The following is a 21,613-nucleotide window of genomic DNA, read 5'->3' as shown; positions in this document are numbered from 1 at the left end:
CGTACCCGAACCTGAAGATGCTCTTCAGAAGGGAGGAGAAGAGAGGTGGGTGACTACAAAGGAAGAGGGCCTTCTCAGTGGTGGCACCGTAGTTATGGAATACCCTCCTCAGGGAGGATTGCTTGGAGACATTCTACCAGTAGCAGATGATCTTCCAACAGCTGACTCACTGCTGAAGAAGGGGAGGAGATGGGAGAGAGGTTGGCACAGTGGAAATACACGAGCAGGAGACCAGATTGGCTATTGTTTTTATGGCCTTTTCAGCACGGAGCAAATACATTTCCATTCACCCAGGCCAAAGCATCCCTGGCTGGCTTTAAAGTGGTTTTAAATAAACCTTATGCTCTCACTGTTTCAGCGTGGTTTTACGCCGAGCTGTTTCTGTTGCTATAATAAGCAATTAATATTATTGTTTTTGTTTTATGAGCTGCTTAGAGAATTTTGTTGAATTGCCAGACATCCAGATTTAATAAATAATAATATCAAAAGCACTGTCTCGCTTTCTCTCCATCACTTAAGGCCCCTCCCAGAACCGTCTGGAACCCATGGACACCATCTTTGTGAAAAGTGTGAAGGAAGATGGCCCGGCACACAAAGCTGGCCTCCGAACAGGTGAGAGAAGGGACTTCTTTTAAAATACATACGAGAGAAGGGACGCGGGTGGCGCTGTGGGTAAAACCTCAGTGCCTAGGACTTGCTGATCGTAAGGTCGGCAGTTCGAATCCCCGCTGCGGGGTGAGCTCCCGTCGTTTGGTCCCAGATCCTGCACACCTAGCAGTTCAAAAGCACCCCTAAGTGCAAGTAGATAAATAGGTACCGCTTAATAACGGGAAGGTAAACGGTGTTTCCGTGTGCTGCGCTGGTGCTGGCTCGCCAGTTGCAGCTTTGTCACGCTGGCCACGTGACCCAGAAGTGTCTTCGGACGGCGCCGGCTCCCGGCCTCTTGAGCGAGATGAGCGCGCAACCCTAGAGTCGGTCACGACTGGCCCGTACGGGCAGGGGTACCTTTACCTTTACTGTGGTACCTCGGGTTACAGATGCTTCAGGTTACAGATGCTTTAGGTTACAGACTCCACTAACCCAGAAATAGTACCTCGGGTTAAGAACTTTGCTTCAGGATGAGAACAGAAATTGCCCAGCGGCAGCGTGGCAGCAGCGGGAGGCCCCATCAGCTAAAGTGGTACCTCAGGTTAAGAACAGTTTCAGGTTAAGAACGGACCTCTGGAGCGAATTAAGTTCTAAACCCAAGGTACCACTGTACATTGTTTTATTTGGATGCCGCCTGTCCATAGTTCAAACTACTCTCAAGGAGACTTACGACATGGAAAAAAAACACGCAATTACAAGTAACAAAAGTAGTCATAAACAATAAATTAAAGAATAAAAAAATACGGAAGTGATCCAAACAATTTCCACACAAATAATAAGGGGATCTAAAATAATAAAATTTTAAATCAATAGCAGCAACCCCCCAATTTAGGTTACTCCCCTGATGATGTCTGCAGCAGTACCCAGAGATCCATTCTCATTGGCTGGCTAGTTTTTGACTGATTCTACCCGTTTTCTTTTACCTGAGCCATTTCTTGGTCTTGTGCATGGCCCTGTTCAGCCTGGAAGCATGGGAGCACAAAGTTTGTCGGGCTGGAGGGCATGCTGCCTCCACCCCAACCCTCCTGCATTTAGGGGCAAGGTCCTAAGTGGGTTTTGGCTAAACATCCCTGCAACTGAGAACCTCGCCTTAACAGGGCTCATGATCACTAAGAGACTTCCAAGTGCCTGAATGTGCTTAGAACCCCCTTCAGACTTTCCCGCTCAATGCAGCCCTGTTTAGGGAAATTTTTAATGTTTGATGTTTTATTGTGTTTTTAATATTCTGTTGGGAGCCGCCCAGAGTGGCTGGGGAAACCCAGCCAGATGGGCAGGGTATTATTATTATTATTATTATTATTATTATTATTATTATTATTACTACATGGGAGCCCCCTCCCCCAAGGACACATTGGGTGTCCTCATTCTTTCAGACTGAATGTGTGGCTACAAATACATTGGTCACTCACCTGCATATTTTTATCATAATCAATCCTGGTTTCAAAACCCAGCTTTTCTTGGTGCAGGTCACCTCAGCAAAGACCCTTGGTATTTTAGACATCTTTCCTTTTTAAAAATAAACCTGTCCCTGCTCCCTTCCCTTCCATACAGGGTGAGATTTATAATAAAGCAAAACAAATCCTGAATTGCTTGCCTCCTGTCCATTTTTGTGTTGGTGGGCCTTTTTCTGTTAACCTGTCCTCTTCTGCAGGAGACCGTCTTGTCAAAGTGAATGGCGAAAGCATCATCGGGAAAACCTACTCACAGGTCATCGGCCTCATACAGAACTGGTGAGTTAATCTCCTCCATCTTTCCCCTTACAGACATTTCAAGGAACACAGGCTGGTCTTTGAAACTGCTACCTCTTCTCTTTCTCAAAACGTTTCAGGTGGTGGGGGTTTTTTTGGGGGGGGCACGCGTATTTTGGCCGGAAAGAGAGCTTAATTGAGATACTTCACCCATTTTATTTATTTTAACACATTTACAACCTGCTCTTCCATGTTAGCCATGATGGCTCTGTTCTACCAACACTGTTGAAGGCAGTACAGTGGTACAGACTCTGCTAACCCATAAATATTACCTCAGGTTAAGAACTTTGCTTCAGGATGAGAACAGAAATTGTGCTCCAGTGGCGCGGCGGCAGCAGGAGGCCCCATTAGCTAAAGTGATGCTTCAGGTTAAGAACAGTTTCAGGTTAAGAACAGACCTCCAGAACGAATTAAGTTCTTTAAAAAAAATAAAAAATATTAACTTTTCCAAGGTTATACAAAAAAAAGCAAAAAACAAAAATACAAAAATAAAAACACATAAAATTTCATTCACTTATTTTCTTTTAACATTTCTCGGACCTCCTCATACCTCCCCTTTTTGTATTCCAATTCAAGTTATTCATTCAGCAAATCCTCACCCTTAATTTTCACTTAATTTTACACCTTTCTTTCTCCCCCCCCCCAATTATCTTAATCATTACAGCTGTTAACCACTTAACTTCTTTTTATCCAACATCATTCTAACATTCGCTCATTTTATAATATTTCCCAAGATAGTCCTTAAATTTCTTCCAATCTTCTTCCGCCGTCTCTCTTCCCTGGTCTCGGATTCTGCCAGTCATTTCTGCCAGTCCCATGTAGTCTATCACAGAACGAATTAAGTTCTTAACCTGAGGTACCACTGTATGCCTCTGAATACCAGTTCTTGGGAATCACAAATTGGGATGGTGCTGCTGTGCTCGGTTCCTACTTTTCAGACTTCTCAGTGGAACCTGGTTGGCTGTTGTGAGGAAAGAAGGCTGGAGTAGAAGGGCCTCTGATCTGATCCAGTTCAGGGCTCCTCTTTTGATCTTACATATAATTCCTGGGTGGTATTTTGCCCTCTGGGTGAGCTTCTGTATAAACTCAGATGGTTGCTGAAATGATTTAATAGTGTACACACACACAAAAGCATGAGTCTCTCCTTTATTCGATTTTAAAATGGGTCAGTGTCTTTGCCTTGGGCGTCTTGCCCAAGTACCCCTCCCAAGCACGTGTCTTCATTGCTCCAACTTGTAGTGCTCTTTATAATCCGTCTGTCGTGTTTGCCACATTCTCTGCTTTCTCCACCTCAACTCTGCTCGTTCTGATCGTCAGGCGGGCAGCAGCTGTTTTATATCCCCTGGCACTGCAACTGGTTTTCTCACGTTGTTTGTCTGGTGATAACCATATGAGCCCCCACTTCATTGGGCCTTCTGGGACAAACCTACCATTTGAGTCCTCCTCTCCCAGAACTCATTCCATCGGCAGCCATTTCCACCGGGCTGCATCTGATGGAGAGGGACAGACAGCAGAGCCCATATCATCTGGGACCAACAGCCATTTTGGCTCCCACAACTGTCTCCTTGGTGGTAATTCCAGCTAGGAAACTAGGTTCCTGAATTTCTTTGCTTTCCTCCGCATTCCCTTTTCTCTTTTGTATTGTGTTTCTTGCAAGATTGTAAGCCTGTGGTCAGACATGCCTTAAATAATAATAATCTGTGTACAGTGACAATAGGAACCCTGCTCTAGAACTTTTTGCCTGGCGTATTCTTGGAGCAGAACTACACGGGGCTACAAATGAAAATGACATTTTTGCCCTCAATCTCCCTGTCTCGCCTCTGTTCAGCGCCTGCTGTTGATGGGCAGGGTAATTGGTGTGGTGACATCAGCACAAAGAGCGAGGAATCCAAATCCCATGTTTGTTATAATGTATAGTTTTGTTCAGTGCTTTTCTCGGGGGGGGGGGTACACAGGGGTACGCATACCCCTAAACATTTTGTGAATTTTTGTACTTTTTTCCATTTACTGTTTTTTATTTTTCCCAATTTGAACTATAAAATGGTGATTTTCTGGAGTCAAAATGAGAGTAAAGGTAAAGGTACCCCTGCCCGTACAGGCCAGTCGTGTCCGACTCTAGGGTTGTGTGCCCATCTCACTTAAGAGGCCGGGGGCCAGCGCTGTCCGCAGACGTGGCCAGCGTGACGAAGCTGCTCTGGCGAGCCAGCACCAGCGCAGCATATGGAAACGCCGTTTACCTTCCCGCTATAAAGCGGTACCTATTTATCTACTTGCACTTAGGGGTGCTTTCGAACTGCTAGGTGGGCAGGAGCTGGGACTGAAAGACGGGAGCTCACCCCGCCGCAGGGATTCGAACCGCCGACCATACGATCGGCAAGTCCTAGGCACTGAGGTTTTACCCACAGCGCCACCCGTGTCCCTTAAAATGAGAGTACCCTTAAACATTTCTTTTAAAGAAAAAAAAGCACTGATTTTGTTCTTGTAATCTATAGATTCTAGTTCCTCAGGTGACTTAAGTTAGCTTGTGTCTGATGATGTTTACAGGCACTTCTCTTAAACAGCTCTTGTGAAAATGTATCACTTCCCCTGACCAGGGGGAGGCGCTGCATTCAGCACTTAAAATTTGACCTGTTCCTGAAGCAAAGAGAGAAAAAAATGGCCTAATAAGAGGCACTGCCTCACTGTGTTTTGTAATGTGGCATTGAGCTCTATTAGCCTTCAGAATTGCGTATGGGACGTGGGGAGGCCAGACTAACCTGAGAAGGGGACCTAAATATAGCGAATGGGGAACGTGTAAAATGAAATCAATCCAGCCAGGAACTATATATATAAAATGCCTGGCCCAGAAGCATCAAAGGCGTGTGGAAGGGGGGGGGGACCTAGCCAGGGGAAAACAGAGAGAGACACAGAGAGAGGACAACTCTGCAGACAAGCTGCAAAAAGCAATCGTAAAGGTTGCCCATCAGATGACTTGCAAGCCTTACGAGAAAAGTTTGGTAAGAAAAGTTTCTGGCTTGAGGCCCTCTTCTCAGTTGTCTGGGAGTGAATTGGAGGGGGGGGTGAGGAACTGGAAAATTTCTGAAAGCCTGGCTGCCATGAAATCTAGGGCTGACGCCTGAAATTTTGGAAATATTTCCCCCCATCTCTGAGGGAAAGGAATGGCCGTCTTTTTCCACCTGAGGTAAAGGGGAGGGGAAATAATTAACTGGGTGTGTGCGCGCGAAGAACAAAGCTTAAAATGGGCAAAACTAGGACGAGCCTGGCCAGGCCTCAGTGGTTCGCAGAAAGAGGCAATCTTGCCAATGCGTTAGATTGATTAAACAGCTATTAATTGTTCTGGACTGCTCACTGAAGAAATAGTTTGTAGTGTGGCCTTGCCCTCCAGATGTTTTAGACCGCTGCTCTCCTCAGCCCCAGCCAGCGCAGCTGTGGGAGTTGTAGTTCAAAACAGCTGCAGGACGCCAGACTGGGGGTTGTAGTGTAATGGGTCGCGGAAGGCTGTTGCAGCGTTGAGCTGTGAGCCAGGAGAGCCTTGTGTTTAATTTCACCTCAGCTTTGGAGTTACTAGGCCTGAGGACCTAAGTAGATATTGTGGAGGGCTGTTTCTGACTCATGTCTGCCCCCCGCACATCCCCCTGGTAACTTCTAGTAAAAGAAACATGAGATGTGATGTCAAAGAGTCATCAGGGCAGAGACTTAGCCCCTGGCATTTCCCGTGGAAAGACGTCACATGGCAGGGCTAGGAAACAACTCTTGTGACTTGAGGGGCTGCTGCTGAGTCAGCCATTGGGCTTGACGGGTTGCTCTTCTTAAATGGTGTGAAGCAGCTTCTTACAGCAGAGACGGGGAACATGTGCCTCCCCCCAGATGTCACTTGTGTGCAGCTCCCATCAGCCTCAGCCAGTATGGCCAAATGGATGGCAATTATGGGAGTTTCCAGTCCAACACCACCAGGAGGCCACCAGGTTCCTTGTCCTTGCTTTACAGTTTAGGTTAGGACCACCTTCCTCCTCATCTGTGCATTAAAACATCATTAGAAACCTTTCTCTGGGTGTTTCCCCTTTCTGAAGTCAGGCTTTTAGCAACCACCAGGAAGGCCTTTTCGGTGGTGGCACCGCATTTATGGAAGGCTTGTTTGGTGCTCCTATTTTTGCACCAAAGACCTTTCTATTTTCTCAACTGCTTTTTAAAACATGAGCCAAAATTGGTTTCAATCTGCCACCTTGGTTCTAATTCTGTGATGCTTCTGTTGGTTTTTTTAAACGTCTGCTGTTTAAAATCAAATTTGTTTTGTTGATTATCTTGCTTTTAATTGTTAGTATTCCTGAGAGTATTTAGTCTTGAGGATGGGACTTAAAGTTTCATCAAACACACAGCAATAAATAAATAAAAACTGTTAAAATTAGCTTTCCAGTTTGATGAGGGGGTGGCTAGAGGTGCCCCCTGGTGTGGCTTTCTTTTCCACCCCACCCCAACCCATGGCATTGGGCATTTTCACTTTTCAGTGCCTGCTAAAAACATTTGTGTTTAGGCAAACACATTCAGACAAGCCCTAAACGGCTTCAGCCCTTTATATCTGAGGGAGCATCTCTATCCCCATTGTTCAGCCTGAACACTGAGGTCCAGCTCCAAGGGCCTTCTGGTGGTTCCTTCACTGCGAATAGTGAAATTACAGGGAACCAGACAGAATGCCTTTTCAGTAGTCACCTCTACCCTGTGGAGCACCCTCCTGGCAGATGTCAAAGAGTTTAACAACTATATGGTGTGTTTTTTTGTAGACATCTGAAGGCAGCCCTGTTTCAGGAAGCTTTTAATGCTTGATGGTTTTCTCCCACCTACTTTAGGAGTTAGGTCGGGTGGTTTGAATACATTTAATTCCTATTCGTCACTAAACTGTGTTTGTTTGTTTTTTCCTTTTGCAAAATTCTGTCTCCTCATTGCAGTGAAGATGCTTTGGAGCTCTCCATCATGCCCAAAGATGAGGATATTCTACAGCTGGTGAGTGTCTTACTGGATGTTCTCCTGGTGGTGGTTTTTGCTGAGCTGCATGAAGAGCAGCTTGGACTTGCTGAAATGTCCCCATGTTGATTAAGGAGCTCAGCACAGAAAACCAAAAGAGCCTGTGTTACTAAAGTGTGGATCATTTTATTCTCACGGTACAGTCGTACCTTGGAAGTCGAATGGAATCTGTTCCAGAAGTCCATTCGACTTCCAAAAAGTTCAGAAACCAAATTAGGGCTTCTGATTGGCTGCAGGAAGCTCCAGTCCGTTCACAAAGAATGTTCACAAACTGGAACAATTGCTTCCAGGTTTGCAGCATTTGGGAGCCAAAACGTCCGAGTTCCAGGACGTACAGAATCCAAGGTACGGCTGTAATTAAAAACACCCCACCCTGCACTTTTCATTATACATATGAGCAAAATTTTCTTGATTAAAATTTTGAAAAAGTGTGTGTGTGTGTGTGTGTGTGTGTGTGTGTGTGTTTGTGTGTGTGAGAGAGAGAGAGGGAGAGAGAGAGGGAGAGAGGGAGAGAAGGAGAAAGAAGGAGAAAGAGAGAGAAAATTGATAAAGCTTGCCAGCTGTAAATTGAACATCCTCAGTCTGAAGTGTGCAAGGCCCAAGCCTTTTAGGGCATTACAGGCTCAAAGCAGCACTTTGAATTATGCTGGAAAGACAACAATGCTGATGTAGGAACATGGATGCTGTTGGTTCTTGGTGACCTCCAGAATTGGCCCAGGGCAACTTGGGAATTGTGCTGAGCAGCTCTCTTACAAAGTTTGTCGCAAAGGATCACAGCCACAGAGGCAGTTACTCTCAGTTGAGGTGTAAGGAGCCGGCCACCCGAAGTTGCTTTTGCTTTTTCCACATCTCGTACAGCAAAGGAACCTTTGTGTGGGTTTCCCTCTGCCCTGGTGCCTCACAGGGGTGTGTCAGCATTCCTGTGGTGCGAAAGCCGGCTGGGCCAGCCAATGGGAGAACCCTGGGCTACAGAGTGACTCTTGACAGGATGCACGGAAAGGAATTCTCTCGGCTCTCTATATCCCTCCCACATCAGGACGTCCCCCAGTTCTCTCTCTCTCTCTCTCTTTTAAAAAAGCAAAACTTAAAAGGAAAGATTGAGAAAGAGAGGAAATATTAGCTTGGACGTCAGAGATTCCCAGGGAAAGGGAGGACTGGTCTTTTTTGAAGACAGGAGAGAGAAAAGAGAGAGCAACAAAAGATACAGGACTATAAACACAGCGGCGAAGGAAGCAAAGGTAGTAATTTTATATTGTGTGCATTCTGTCACTATTAAAAATAAACATTGTGGGTATCTTTGGCCAGATCTATTGGCCTGAAAAATGGAGCAGAGTTTCTTTGGCAGGCAAAAATGTCCTGATTTTTAGCTAAGCGGCAAGAGGGTGTCATGTCATCCCTGCTCTAACTAGAATGGGGTTCCAAATGGATTTTGTCTTCTTTGCCACAGTGACCGAAGTTTGGCAGGGGATGGGGGTGAAGGGTTTTGTTAGTGCCAGGGATACTGTTCTCTAGCAGCTGATGAAAAACACGTATGGCCCACAGTCATTCAGTCTTGTCATCGGCTGCCTTAACAAGGAGGCTCTTGCTACTCCTTTCAGCCGAGGCTTTGTTTCAGACATAGCTCCTTTTTTGGATCTTGGCGAGACCTTGGCCAGAAATGTGGTTTCTTCTAACAGAGGCAGGATTCCAGTGTGACAGGAGGGCTGGGCCAGGAGCAGCTATGAACCTTTGGGTCCTTAGCGTGGTGTCCAGGCGTAGATTCTAGTGAAGGTGCCCTAGCAAAGGTTTAAGGTGGGAGGGTGAAGAAAAGGGGCATCCATATATGCTTGAAATGGTGAAGGGGAAGAGTGGGAGCTCTTTCTCTTTACCCTTCCCACCCATCTCTGTTTGACTCTGGCAAGGCCTCTCTCAGTGAGGAGCAGCTTGTTTTTCCTTCTGCACACAAATTGCATCCTGGGATTCTATCCTAGCTAGCAATGCTTCAGATGTGGGCATGAGTCAGAATGAGTACTTTTTTCCCCTTTCATGCTTGGACACACCAATATCTGCAATCCCCCACCCCCACCCCAATTTAAGACATAACAAATTCAGTCCCCATCCCTAGCTTCTCCACTTTCGTTTTGTTTCTGGAAAACCTTCCATTTTTATTTCTCAACTTTCCTTAAACCACCAGAGAAGCCTGGTGATTCGTGAAGAGTGAGCCTGCTTTAGCATTAGAGGCATGTTTGAGTCATTGCATGGTCGAAGGAATAAAAGAAATGTGCAGTCTCATATCTGAATCCTAAACATTCTTACCTGCAGCCTCTCTGATGGCTTTAGAAGTTAACAAGGACACTTCTAGCAGGTTCAGATCTAGCCACCCTCCTGTCTGGTGGTCTCCATTCCATGTTTCCATTGGCCAATTGCTTGCCCAGAGAACTATCAAGGAAGCAACCTTCAGTGGTTTTTAGCTTGCTGACCACTGCCAGCTCACTGGCCCAACCAGTGGAACAAGAGGGCAGGTTGGGGGGGGGAGGGCTGTAGTCCTGGGTCAGAGGTCAGCCTGTGTCTCCCCAAGCCAGGTGCCTACCCCTATATTTGTGTTTCCTCAGCAAACAAAGCTTTGAGGACATGCGTTTGCTGATGTAATGCCTAGATTTTAAAGAGCCAGGTTTGTTATGTGGGGAGGGGCAAAGAAAGGCTTGGGTGAGATACACACCTGCACAAATACATCCTTTGTATAAATACTTATATGGGCTAAAAGCCCCCTTGCTGTTATCATTGGCTGAAACGGCCGTGATTGCACAGAATCTTGTGGATTTGCAAAGATGGCTGTAAGTTAGGGGCAGGGAAGCTGTGACCCTCCAGATGTTGTTGGGGGACAACTCTCATCAACTCCTAGCTAGCTTAGACAACAGTCAGGGGTAAGGGGAGGTTTAGTCCAGCAATGTCTGGAGGGTCACAGCTCCTGATTCGCTGCTATAATCAAAGTAGTCTTTTCTCTCTTTTCTCTATTTTGGGCTGCTGATGGTGGGGAATTTCTCAAAGCATCTAGAAACGGGAGAGGTTCTAGTTTGGCATGGAGGCTGCAAATATAGAGTAGTTTAGGAAGCGGTGGAAGAGTGCAAGGGAACCGAACTAATGATGCTTATGAAGGAGGGGGAGAAACTAAAAAAAGAGGGGCTATGGACTGTTGATAGGGGTGTGTGTGTGTGTGTGTGTGCAAAGGAGTGAATATCACTTTTTTCTTCTAAAAATATGCTTGATCATTTGCTACAGGGCTCTGGAATGTGTGTAAGGTCAGCATCTGGTTTTGCTAGAGGGCCACTTTGAAAAGGGGCTGGGAGGCGATTAGCCAAACTTATGAGCACTCTGCCTGCAATTTCTGTTTTTATAGCCCCAACATCCCTCCAGGTTCCTAGGTTTGCAGCTGGAGAACAAGGCAGCACACTTGGGGGGGAGGCAGGGAGAAGACACCATCAGTTGCTAACCCCTACCATATAATAATGCTAGTGTACTCAGCCACATATATTAATTTCTCTGTTTTGTAGGGCACATTTAAGGACCAACTCCTTGCATGTTGCATCCTGTTTGCCTGTGTAGATAAACAGTTGCCTTTTTAAAACAAACAAACAAACAAACACAAACCAACCAACCAACCCACCGTGTTTTTATTTATTTTTCAAGCTACAGAAGGCACATTTTGAGAAAACTTTCATTACAGCAATAAACGACAAACAACTTGTCCCAATAAAATCATACACTTTTGTCACTCTACGTGCTAGTGTTTTGTTTATTACCCTAAATTGCACATTTCCCAGGAGTGTTGGGTGGATCCCTTCCGCAGTCTGAACAATTTATGTGTTCAATAAACATTTGCCATAAAACAGTTCCCTCTTGATAGCTCAGCTACCTGTCCAGCCCTTACCCATTTTTTTCTATTTTCCCTTCCTTTCTAGGCATATTCTCAAGATGCCTACTTAAAGGGCAATGAACCATATTCTGGAGGGGCCCAGAGCATCCCTGAGCCACCACCCATTTGCTACCCTCGCAAAACATACCCGTTCCAGTCGAAGGCCTCTCCTCGGGATGTCCCAGCAGCTGAGACGTACCAAGGACAGCAGGTGGACAACAGACAACCCTACCATTCGGGGTCTTCAGGCCCATCTTCTCCTTTGAGCAGCACTGCGGTCCAGCGTATCCCCCCCACTGCTTGGGCTGAGTCCGCACAGAACTTCAGCAGCAACCATTCCAGCCCCGCCCACCGCACAGAGGAGGTCCAGTATGGAATGACCCAGAGGGTGCCTGTCACAAGGCCCATCCCAGCTTCCGGCTCCTTTTCCCGCTACTCCAACAGCAGTTGCCCGGGTTCTATAGCCTCCCCCTTGCCTGAGAGGTACTGTGCCCCCCCTGCTCCCTCTATGCCCAACCACGCTTGCTACGGACCCCCCAAACAACTCCCCGACCACCGCGCTCATGGCGGGTTGAAGGATGCTCCCCGCGAGGGCCGGCCCTCCCGGGACTGTGCCGGAACCAGCCCCAAATCTGTCAGCCGCCTAGAATGCCAGCAGGCCCTGTCCAACTGGATCTCGAGCCAAGTGCCACGGCGAAGCTCTTCGGAGGAGCGCCGCTGCGCCATGCCGCCTCGCTACCGGAGCGTCTCGCAAGACCGGCTGGGGGACGCCCCGGCCTCCCGGGGCTGGCCTCACAGCGCTTCTCAAGACACTTTAATCCAGTCCTCTGCACACGACAGCTGGAGTTACCGAGCTCGATCGGATAACTACCTGGTGAAATACGGGCAATCCTTGGAAGCTCTTGAACAAGGTGCTTTGATTTCTCCTAGATATGAGAGGTGTATGTGGTCACCAGACAGGTTTTACCGGCATGGGCAAGTTAATCGAGCCCAACCTAGCCACCCAGGTTCCTATATCCCTTCTGCCTCTTCCAGGGATCCGCCTCCTGCACATGTGCAGAAACACCCTTCCCAACCCAACCTCCAGAGCATCAATGACTCTGGGTATATTGGTTACCGGAGCTACAGCCCTTCGTTCCAGCGCAGGACTGGCTTGCTCCATGCCCTGTCGTTCCGGGATGCTACTTTTGGTGACCTTCCGACCATTAATATTTCCCAAAGGCAAGGAAACCACTCGACGCCACCTTACGTTGAAAGGCCTTTGCCCACTGCCGTGCTCCCAAGTGCCTCTGCTCCTTGCCCGGACCCTCCCTTGGGCAGTAGCCCAGAAATCCCCATGGACCAAAGACCAGCCAAGCAAGAGAACGGCACGAGGCCTCTGGAGCAGGCTTCTCCACCTCAGCCCACGGAACGGTTGCAGCCCGAGGCCGAGGAAAGGAGGGACGAGGTGGTTCTCCGGCAAAAGCCCCCAACTGGACGCAAAATGCCTCCTCCTGCAAGACAGATGAACTTTGTCTTCCCGGAGGACATGAAGGAAACAGACATTTGCGATCCCCCTCCGCCGGCGCTGGCAGCCGGTAAAGAGAACAAGCGGGGAGTGGCCCCATTGGCTACGCCAGAGGATTCCCTAGCGTCCATTCCATTTATTGGTAAGTAGAGAATGCAGGTTGCTGTGCTTGGGAAAGAGGCTCTGGACCAGAGTAGAGTTACCGCAGAGTTTTCCCTAGTGCAAAAATGGCAGGGCAAGTCTGAAGTTTCGGATAAGTCAAATGAAGTCATCTAAGGAGTATTCATCACATCCTTGGACTGGTGTTTGCCCTCTCTCAGCAGATTATCCATTCTGTTTCCTCATTCCGAACGAAATCTCCATTAGTGGCAAAGAGGTGGTGAGCAGTTCACACTAGGCAGCAGAAAGCAGGATCTGAATCTCTGAATTCCTTTCTGTGATTCTGAAGTGTGAATCAAACCCACCCGGACCCCACTCCCCAGAACTCAGCCTGTTGGTTAGGTGCTGAGGAGCAAGTAGGCAGGAAGGGTTTGTCTATGCTGCAATGTAACATAGCACAGTCTCTGAGCAAGGTAGATTAATAGGGCTCACACCATCTTAGCATCAGACTGTCTGCTATTTGTGCCGCTGACAAAGCAGGAGCAAAACCTGTGTTGGTACAGCTGTGAGCTGTCCTTAGGCCAGAAGGCGCTGTTCTCTTCTCCACCCACCACCCCCGTCTTCCTTGGTGCTGTTTTCTTCTACCTGGCAACTAGTTACTGTCGTTTTTGCCTCCCCACCATTAAGATTCCTTTTCACAACCAACTTATATTTACAAGCTGGAGGCCTGCGAAAATATGTGAATCCATTAGGCAGCCACATGCATTGGAGTCTCGGAGACCACAGAGTACATAACCCAGTTAAGGCACCAATTCTCTTTAATACTTCGGGGTCAGGGTGTGTGTTTAGGTGTCATTTGTATTCTTGGGCACCATACGGCCGCAGACAGTTGTGTTGGGTTGTGTGAGTAATTCCCAGGAACGGATATTTTCCTGCAGGTCCCAGGTTTTTACTTGCAAAGCTCCCAGTCCTAGCTATGCTATGCTGTGAAACTGCTATTGGCACATCAGTGTGCAAAACAGGAACTTAATACAGAAAAGAGGCCCACAATAACGCAACAGTCCTTGGAAGGGGCAAGGAACGGGGTGAAGGAGAGTCTGCTTCCTTCCCTTGTATTAACATTTCGTTCCCCCAGCTTGGGTCCCTCCCAGCTGGCTCTGTTCACTGTCAAGAGGCCGCACCCTCCGGGGATGCCAGGCTGCGAATGGCGTTGTGGCAGTAGGGGGCCCTTCTGAGCTGGTGTTCAGAAATAGCCTGGGCTTCCTACTGCGGAGCAGGCAATTGGACCCAACAATATCCCCTTCTTAAAGAGCAGTGTCTGCTCATAGAGGCTCTTGCTTTTTACCTGTGCAAGTTCTCCTTCCCTCGGTATGTAGGGCTGTCTTCACAGTAGTAGGAGGTGCTTGGGCATTCTCGGTAGGACATAAATCATATCCGTATCGTGTACCTTTTGCTGATGCTGCTGTGGGGGTGGAAAGCTGGTGTCTGGGAAGATAAGCATAACACACACACCCTAAATTTACTCCCAACTCAGCACTTCCCCTGTGGTTTATGCATATAAAACAGACAAGCGCCTAAAATGTAAACAAAGGAGCAAAATGGAGATCTTCATCTGTTAGGCTCCTAGCTGCAGTCGGCAGAAAGGGGAGACTGAACAGGGTTGTTTTTGGCTGAAGAGGCCTCTGGCTTCTGTCAGTGCAAAGACCTGGGGAGCAGGCAGTAGCAGGGAAGCAAGAGCAACAGCCAAAGCCACATTTCCTGCCGTGGAACAGTGCAGATTTACTTACAGTGCAGCTCCTTGCAGTTACTTTGTGCTGTATGAGTGAGGCTTTATCCAGCTCTTCTCTTCATGCTAGCCCTGCTCACTTTCCAGTGACACATAACATTATACATTTGTGTCATTCCACATGGCACACAGTAGTCTGGCTTGCATGCCACGGTGAGCCAAACTGTGGCTTATCGGGACTGCGTGAATGTTCTGGCTTCCAGAAAGAAACTCAAGCCAACTTTGCTCCTCACTGGTCCTTTTAGCTCAGTGCAGCATGGCAGCTAAGCCAAGGTTTATCTTCGCGTGTCGTCTGAACCTGGAATTGCAAGCTAAATTTCTCCTTAACTGGGATCTGTAGCCAAGAATAAATCATGAGTTCGAAGGACCAAGCCAGAGCTGAGCAACTTTCATCTCTGCCCGGGGAGCCAACGCCTTCCCATGTTTGCTCTAGGCCATAGTTTGGCATGTAGATGTGGCCAGTCTCTTGGAAGTAGCCAGAACCATCAACTTTCAGCAAAAATCCAATGCAAGGTGACAGCAGGCCATGATGTGAGCAGAACTACAGGGTTGGCCTCCTTGGCTGTTGTTTTCACCACCTGCTTCCTGCCCACCCTGTGGGGTCCTTACCTGAGCTAGGTGGGAGCTGGGGGTTGGGCATGAACCTCTTCTGACAGCTGTGATAACGTTCAAACGGCTCTGTTATAAGTGGGTAGGGGTCAGTTGCATGGGTACTTGGCAAAGAATTGCGCTCTTCTCTCCTGGTGGGATGTTAAGTTCTTGCGGATCTCCCTAGGCTGCATCCCCTCCTGAGCTGCACCCATCTTCCCAGACTATAGCCCTCGCTAGCCTTCCTAGGATGCTTTTCCCTGGCTGGAATATATCCTTGAACTCTGACAATGCTTCTTGCTTGCCAGGATGGAGGATTGTGAGGGTGGGGTGGGGTGTGTAGAAACTAGCCTACTGCACAAAGGTAAAATTTGCATTTGTCGCTCTGCCCACTTTTGCCTCTGGCCTCTCCCACTGTTGGCATGTGGTTGCCCACAAAGGAACTCAGCCTGACTCAGACTGGAAAACGCTCCCCACCCCTACTCTCTGTTAACCACTCTAGCCTCTCTTAAGGTGGCCTCCTCCTCCTGCTGCTGCTGCTACTACTACTACTACTACTACTCAGCTCTCCCCTTGTTTGCCAGCCGCTGGACTCCTTCCCTCCTCCATCTCCCAGTGTCTATTTAGTACAAAACCTCTCATTTAGAGAGGACCCCCAAGTGTCTGAAGGGACCTGGACAAGAGCCTTACAGGCTGTGGCAAGAGACTCATTCATCTGCCCATTCAGAGAGCTGCAGTCCTTAGTCTGAATGCTGTCGTGGAGGATAAGGTTGTCAGTGGCTTCTAGCCATGATGGTTCAGTTCTGCCTCCGCCATTGGAGGCAGCGTGTCTCTGAATGCTAGCTGCTGGGAATCCCCAGTGGGGAGAGTGCTGTTGTGCTTGGGTTTCTGCTTTGAGGCTTCCCATAATAATCTGGTTGACCACTGTGAGAACAGAATGCTGCCTTTGGCCTGATCCAGTCTTAGGTTGTTAAGGTTAGGGGGGTTAGAGCTTGCCCCTCCTCTTCCTGTTCTGCCATTTTATGGTGTTCTCTGCTATTCCAGATGAGCCGACGAGCCCCAGCATCGACCTGAAGGCAAAGCACATCCCCGCCTCCTCTGTCGTCTCAAGCGCCATGAATTCCGCCCCTGTGCTCTCCGCCAGCCCTTCCTCGCCCACTTTCACCTTCGCCATCAACCGCCATTATTCCCAGGATTGCAGTAAGTACCTTTCCAACCCTGCTGCCTTCTGGCTCCGAACATCTTCCTGTTGGGGCTAGAAATTGCAGGCAAAAGGAACATGCAGATTTCCCTTTTACAGAATCAGACCATCAGTCAATCTTACACAGTACAGTACAGTGGTACCACTGGTTGCGAACGGGATCCGTTCTGGAGGCCCATTCGCAACATGAGCAGAACGCAACCCGCATCTGTGCATCTGCGCGTGTTGCGATTTGCCACTTCTGCACATGCGCGTGACGTCATTTGCGTGGCTGTGCATGCGTGAGTGGCGAAACCCCGAAGTAACCCTTTCCGGTACTTCCGGGTTGCCGCAGGACGCAACCTGAAAATGCGCAACCTGAAGCAAACGTAACATGAGCTATGACTGTACTTGTCTACCTTGACTCCTAGGATTTCGGATGAGCGTTTTCCCAGCCCTGCCTGGAGATGCCAGGAATTGAACATGGGAATCTTCCTGATGCTGTTCATGTGCTCTATCACTGAGATATGCCCTTCTCAAAACGTTAGCAAGCCTGCCTGAAACTCTCACCTAGAGAAGGGAGCCCCCACCTATTGTCAGATTAAATTGTTTGGGTTGTTTTAAAGACCAAACGTAACTTTGACATTTAGCAGAAATTCTATAAGGAGGATTTATCAGTTTCAAACCTTTTGGAACTTTGCATTCAGAATGAGTAATGTTGTTGTTTTGAAAGCCACGTTTCATTTTGAATTCTGGTTTATGAATTTTAAGGCAAGGACGATAAGTACCAGTTTGCTCAGTTTTAATACTGGGGGAAAGAGTTCCGTTCCCAAACATGTCCACCAAGATTCTTAAACCAAACTCCAACCTTCTCATTTATGGCTGCTGTCTTTTTTCCTCTTTTTTTCAAATTTGGAAAAATATATATAGATCGGGTGGGTTTTTCTGAGGGGTGAGGAATTGAAAGAAAATTTTGAGTTAGGAGAATTCGCTTGAGAATTGTTCTGCCCAACAGCTATGGTGCAAGAAAGGTGGGGGTGGGGGGTGGGGGGTGGAGAGAGAGGCAATGGTATGTTTTATAATAAATTCCACTGAAGCTGAATCATGAGATGACGGGGGAAAGAGAGTTTGAAAGCCAAGTCTTTAAGCCTTAGACTTCTAAGGCAGTAGCTCTCAAACTGTGTGCTCTGAGGGAATTGCTAGTATGATGCTGGACCTGTCAGTGGTGGTGAAATTAAATAATGAAGGGCTCCCACGAGCCTAAATTACTCACCCTGGGAAGAGGCTGCCTACCATGTCTGTGTGATCCATTGCTCTGGCCTTTCCTGCTTGTAGGCAGGAAGTGCATTCAGGACAGAGACTCGTGCAGAGGCACAGAAGATGAATTCCCCTGAGGACAGTCAATATTTTCTCTTTTACATTTGAAAAGTAAACATTTTGGAGCCATAAGCATGACACAAGTCTCCTAATTCTTATTCGGGGGAGATGAAAACTTTGCCTCACAGCTACCAGATATCTGGGGGGAAACTGGTCTGGGGCACAGTGGTCCACAGTCTGTGTTTGCTTCTAAGAAGATACACATTTGTTGGCATGACTGTATCAATACAGTTAACACTTCTGAATCCCAATAAGCACATAATCCGTGTAGTCAGCCTCTTGCCGCTTCCAGTCTGTCCACCTTCATGGGGAAGATAGGATAAATGAGTGCTAAAATCCCAGGTGGAACTTTGCTTTGTGCCTTTCGTGCCTTTGCTCCAGACCCTGTTCAAATATGGGTGGGCTTTTGAGAAGATGAAATACAGGTGATAAATTGTAAGTGGGAGACAAGTTTAAATTTTTCCTGTGCATGCCATCTGTTTAACTTTCCTGCTGTGAAGGCTCCCTCTCTATATATCAATATAAGATGTCTGCATATATCTAAATCCAGATCTCAGGGTTTCAGCCCAGTCTAGCGTCACACAAAAATGGGTCACAGGGTGTGGAATATGCATATGGAGGTGGTGGAGCTGTGCAAATTGGGACTGGCTCAGTGTGGACTCATTCAAATTCTATCGGGCAAACGATGCAGACTGTTTAATGTGAGATGCAATGGAGAGGAGGCAAACATGTCTCCTCACCCTGGATAGCTGGAGTAGTGGGGCTGGTTTAGCCCTGACCCCAGTGTTGTCTGCAAGTGTACCCCTGCACCTTCTTCCATATAAGTGAATGGCTGCCTATGTGGGAATAATGAAACATTGAACCTGCAGATAATATGGTGGGAGCAAAAGCTGCCCACTGCTCCCAACCACTGTTGGGCCAGGCATTGTGACCAGAAATCTCATGGCAGGGGGTGAGTTGGAGGGCATCCTGGGCATTTGCAGGCTCCCAACGTAACAACAGTGACAAGCACCTCCCTAGTTGCTAATATCCTCTCTAGCTCTTTAAAATGTGCATCATCTTGTTTATCTTTAGTCAAGTTAGGGTGAGTTTGTGTTTGACCTAGTTTTTATAGGGAGATGTTGCTCCTTTCTACAAATCTACCCACACATGGCCAAATGAAGAGAGATCAGTTGCCAAACTCCGCCCTTGATTGAAAGTTTGCTTTTGGCTGTTTTCAGTTTCATTGTTTTCAGTTGCCCACCTCCCCATATACAGTCAAACCTCGTTCTGTGTCCACCTCCGCTTGTGTCCGCTTTGGCGAACGTCTGCAGCAAACCCGGAAGTACCGGAACGGGTTACTTCCGGGTTCGCCGCTCGCGCATGCACAGAAGCGCTAAATCTCGCTGTACGTGCGCAGACGTGGCATTTCGATGTGTGTCATTTTCGGGTTGCGGCGGGGCTTCCTGAACAGATCCCCACCGTAACCCGAGATTCCACTGCAGTCACATACCCTTGATGTCAGGGTGTTTCCCTCCACCAGGCATTGGGAACTGTCACTGCTGGACATTGGGTGTTGGGTGGCTTGGAGATGCAACCTGCTGAACTTCCCTTGAGATGACTCAGTGGGCTTTGCTTATGCTCACAATCACTTGACTCATTGCCACGCTTGGAGTCAGGAGCTAATTGTCCTTCCTAGGCAGTTTTCCCATGCATCTGAGTGCATTTTGCCATTCCTGTACAACCTGCCTAGCCTCAACAACAACAACAACAACAACAACAACACCCCTGTTGCCTTCCACCACTGCACTTGCTCCCTGCAGGTTCCACACCCTGGTCCTCTCTCTGCAGGCTGGTCCCTGTGGGTAACAATAAAAGAATGAACAGGGTGGTGATACAACAGGGTGTTAATTGCAGTGGTCCCTGTGGGGGCAGGTGGTTGGGCTAAATGGCCCTTTTCCAGCCCCTTCGATCTCCGCCGTTTACTTTTGCTGAACTTTGCTTACCTTCCTCCCCCCTCCCCTATTTGTCACAGGCAACATCAAAGCCAGTCGCCGGTCTTCCTACCTCTTAGCCATAACCACAGAACGCTCCAAGTCATGTGATGATGGTCTGAACACATTTCGGGATGAGGGGAAGCTTCTGAGGTGGGTTTGGTTCTTTGCCCCTTCCCGCCTCCCCCCAGTTCCTTGTAATTAGCTGATTTTGGGAGGGGGGGGTTGGTGACTATTATGCATTCTTTCTGAACTGTTTTGATTTGTTTGGTATTGGCAACACATTCCAGAGGAGCAGCTGCATTATGTGGGTGGAGCCAGGCAATGCCTTCAGCCTTTCAAAGGTTTTTGCAGCAAAACCAATCTAGAGACCACCAAGCTTGGTCCAACCAGCTCAGTCTTGTCTACTCCACCGTTAGCCAATCTGGTGCCCTCCAGATGTTGTTGGGCTTCAGCTGCCACCAGCATCAGCCACTGCGGTTGGCCCAGTGGTCAGGGATGGTGGGAGTCAGAGTCCGACAGCATCTGCAGGAAGCCACCTTGGCTTACCCGCATTCTGCTCCAAAGGGGCAACAGTTCTTCCAAGAGTTTCCAGCTCTGCAGCATGAGATCCTTCAGCTGGAGATGCCAGGGATTGACCCTGAGACATTCTGGATGCCAAGCGTGTGCTCTGCCACTGAGCCTTAGCCTCTCTCCCCATGTGTTTGTATTTTGCGCAGTTATGTGCCTCTTGTCTATGTGGAATCACTGGTTTTGGAACCCTGCTCCCGGGAGTTGATATCTATGACTTACTGGTTCTGTATGCAGGGCTCCCAACCTCTGGGTGATAGTGTTGGCCACAATTGTGTTGTGGTGTAAGCTTCTGTACACCAGAACCCATTAGATGCATTTGATAAAATGTGTTGCTGAGCCTTAATCTTCAAAATATGTTAAGCTTTGTACCATAGAATTCTTCTTTAGTCCCCCCACCCTGCTGCTGCCTGCCCCGGTGGCATGATGTGTGCAACCTATGCAGCATGGAGTGTGGTTTCTTCCTCTTTTGTTCTGAAACGCAGGAGATGGATAAGAGTTAGTTGCACTCTGGAGTTTGGTGTGTGTGTTATGTGCAGTGACGTGCCTGAGTGTAAGCAGGCCTCGTTCCCTTTTTAATTTGCGTAGCTCATGTCAACCGTATTGATGGTTTCTCCTTAGGAGGCTGCCGAGCCGGGTGCCAAGCCTCCGCATGCTAAGAAGCTTCTTCACTGATGGGGTGAGTATTGTGGCTCTGTGATCCTCCTTTTCTTAAAAGCGGGGAGGGGGATCAGTAGATTCTGCCTGTCTCAGTCCCTCATCACACTTGTATATTGTGACTCTAATTTAACAGAAAATAAAACTTTAAAGCACACCCACCGACTATTCCTTTCTAGTTTCCTTATCTGTTTTCTTTAAAAAGAAGTAACATTTTCTACATTTGTAGCTAGAACAGGTTCACTTATCCTTCCCTCCCCATGCTTAAGCAATGTGCTCTCCTCCCCTGGTTCTCCAGAAAAATATTCTGAACCTCTGCCTGAGCAGCACTTGCTCATTTTTGTCTGCTCAAACGGCGTTTTGCCTGTACGTAAGCATGCCATCTGTTCCTTGGCCTAATTTGAGCAACTATTTACCTATACAGTGGTACCTCTAGTTGCGGACTTAATCTGTTTTGGGGGGCCGTTCGCACCTGAAAAGTCCGCAACTAGAATGCCTCTTCTGCGCATGTGTGCAGTGCAGATTGCTCTGCACATGTGCGAAGTGCGCAGATCACTTCTGCGCATGCA

General features: G+C 48.0%; 1 protein-coding gene across 5 annotated transcripts in view; it reads left to right on the top strand.

The window, feature by feature from the left end:
- Window positions 1-21,613, top strand: part of ARHGAP23 (Rho GTPase activating protein 23) — a 180,547-nt gene that overhangs the window by 124,956 nt on the left and 33,978 nt on the right. For 4 of the 5 annotated variants that reach the window (XM_082197160.1, XM_082197159.1, XM_082197158.1 and 1 more), the window contains exons 4-10: window positions 520-612; window positions 2,300-2,378; window positions 7,340-7,394; window positions 11,354-12,956; window positions 16,332-16,487; window positions 19,859-19,970; window positions 21,009-21,066. In XM_082197160.1, the coding sequence (XP_082053286.1) occupies window positions 520-612; window positions 2,300-2,378; window positions 7,340-7,394; window positions 11,354-12,956; window positions 16,332-16,487; window positions 19,859-19,970; window positions 21,009-21,066 (2,156 nt within the window). Of the gene's footprint in view, window positions 1-519; window positions 613-2,299; window positions 2,379-5,261; window positions 5,393-7,339; window positions 7,395-11,353; window positions 12,957-16,331; window positions 16,488-19,858; window positions 19,971-21,008; window positions 21,067-21,613 lie in introns of those variants that run through there. The other variant, XM_082197161.1, reaches the window with a different exon arrangement.

The sequence above is a fragment of the Podarcis vaucheri genome (genome assembly GCF_965113315.1).
Source record: "Podarcis vaucheri genome assembly, chromosome: 13".
Classification (NCBI taxonomy): domain Eukaryota; kingdom Metazoa; phylum Chordata; class Lepidosauria; order Squamata; family Lacertidae; genus Podarcis; species Podarcis vaucheri.
Note: the sequence above shows the minus strand (reverse complement) of the source record. Positions and strands in the feature narration are given on the sequence as shown.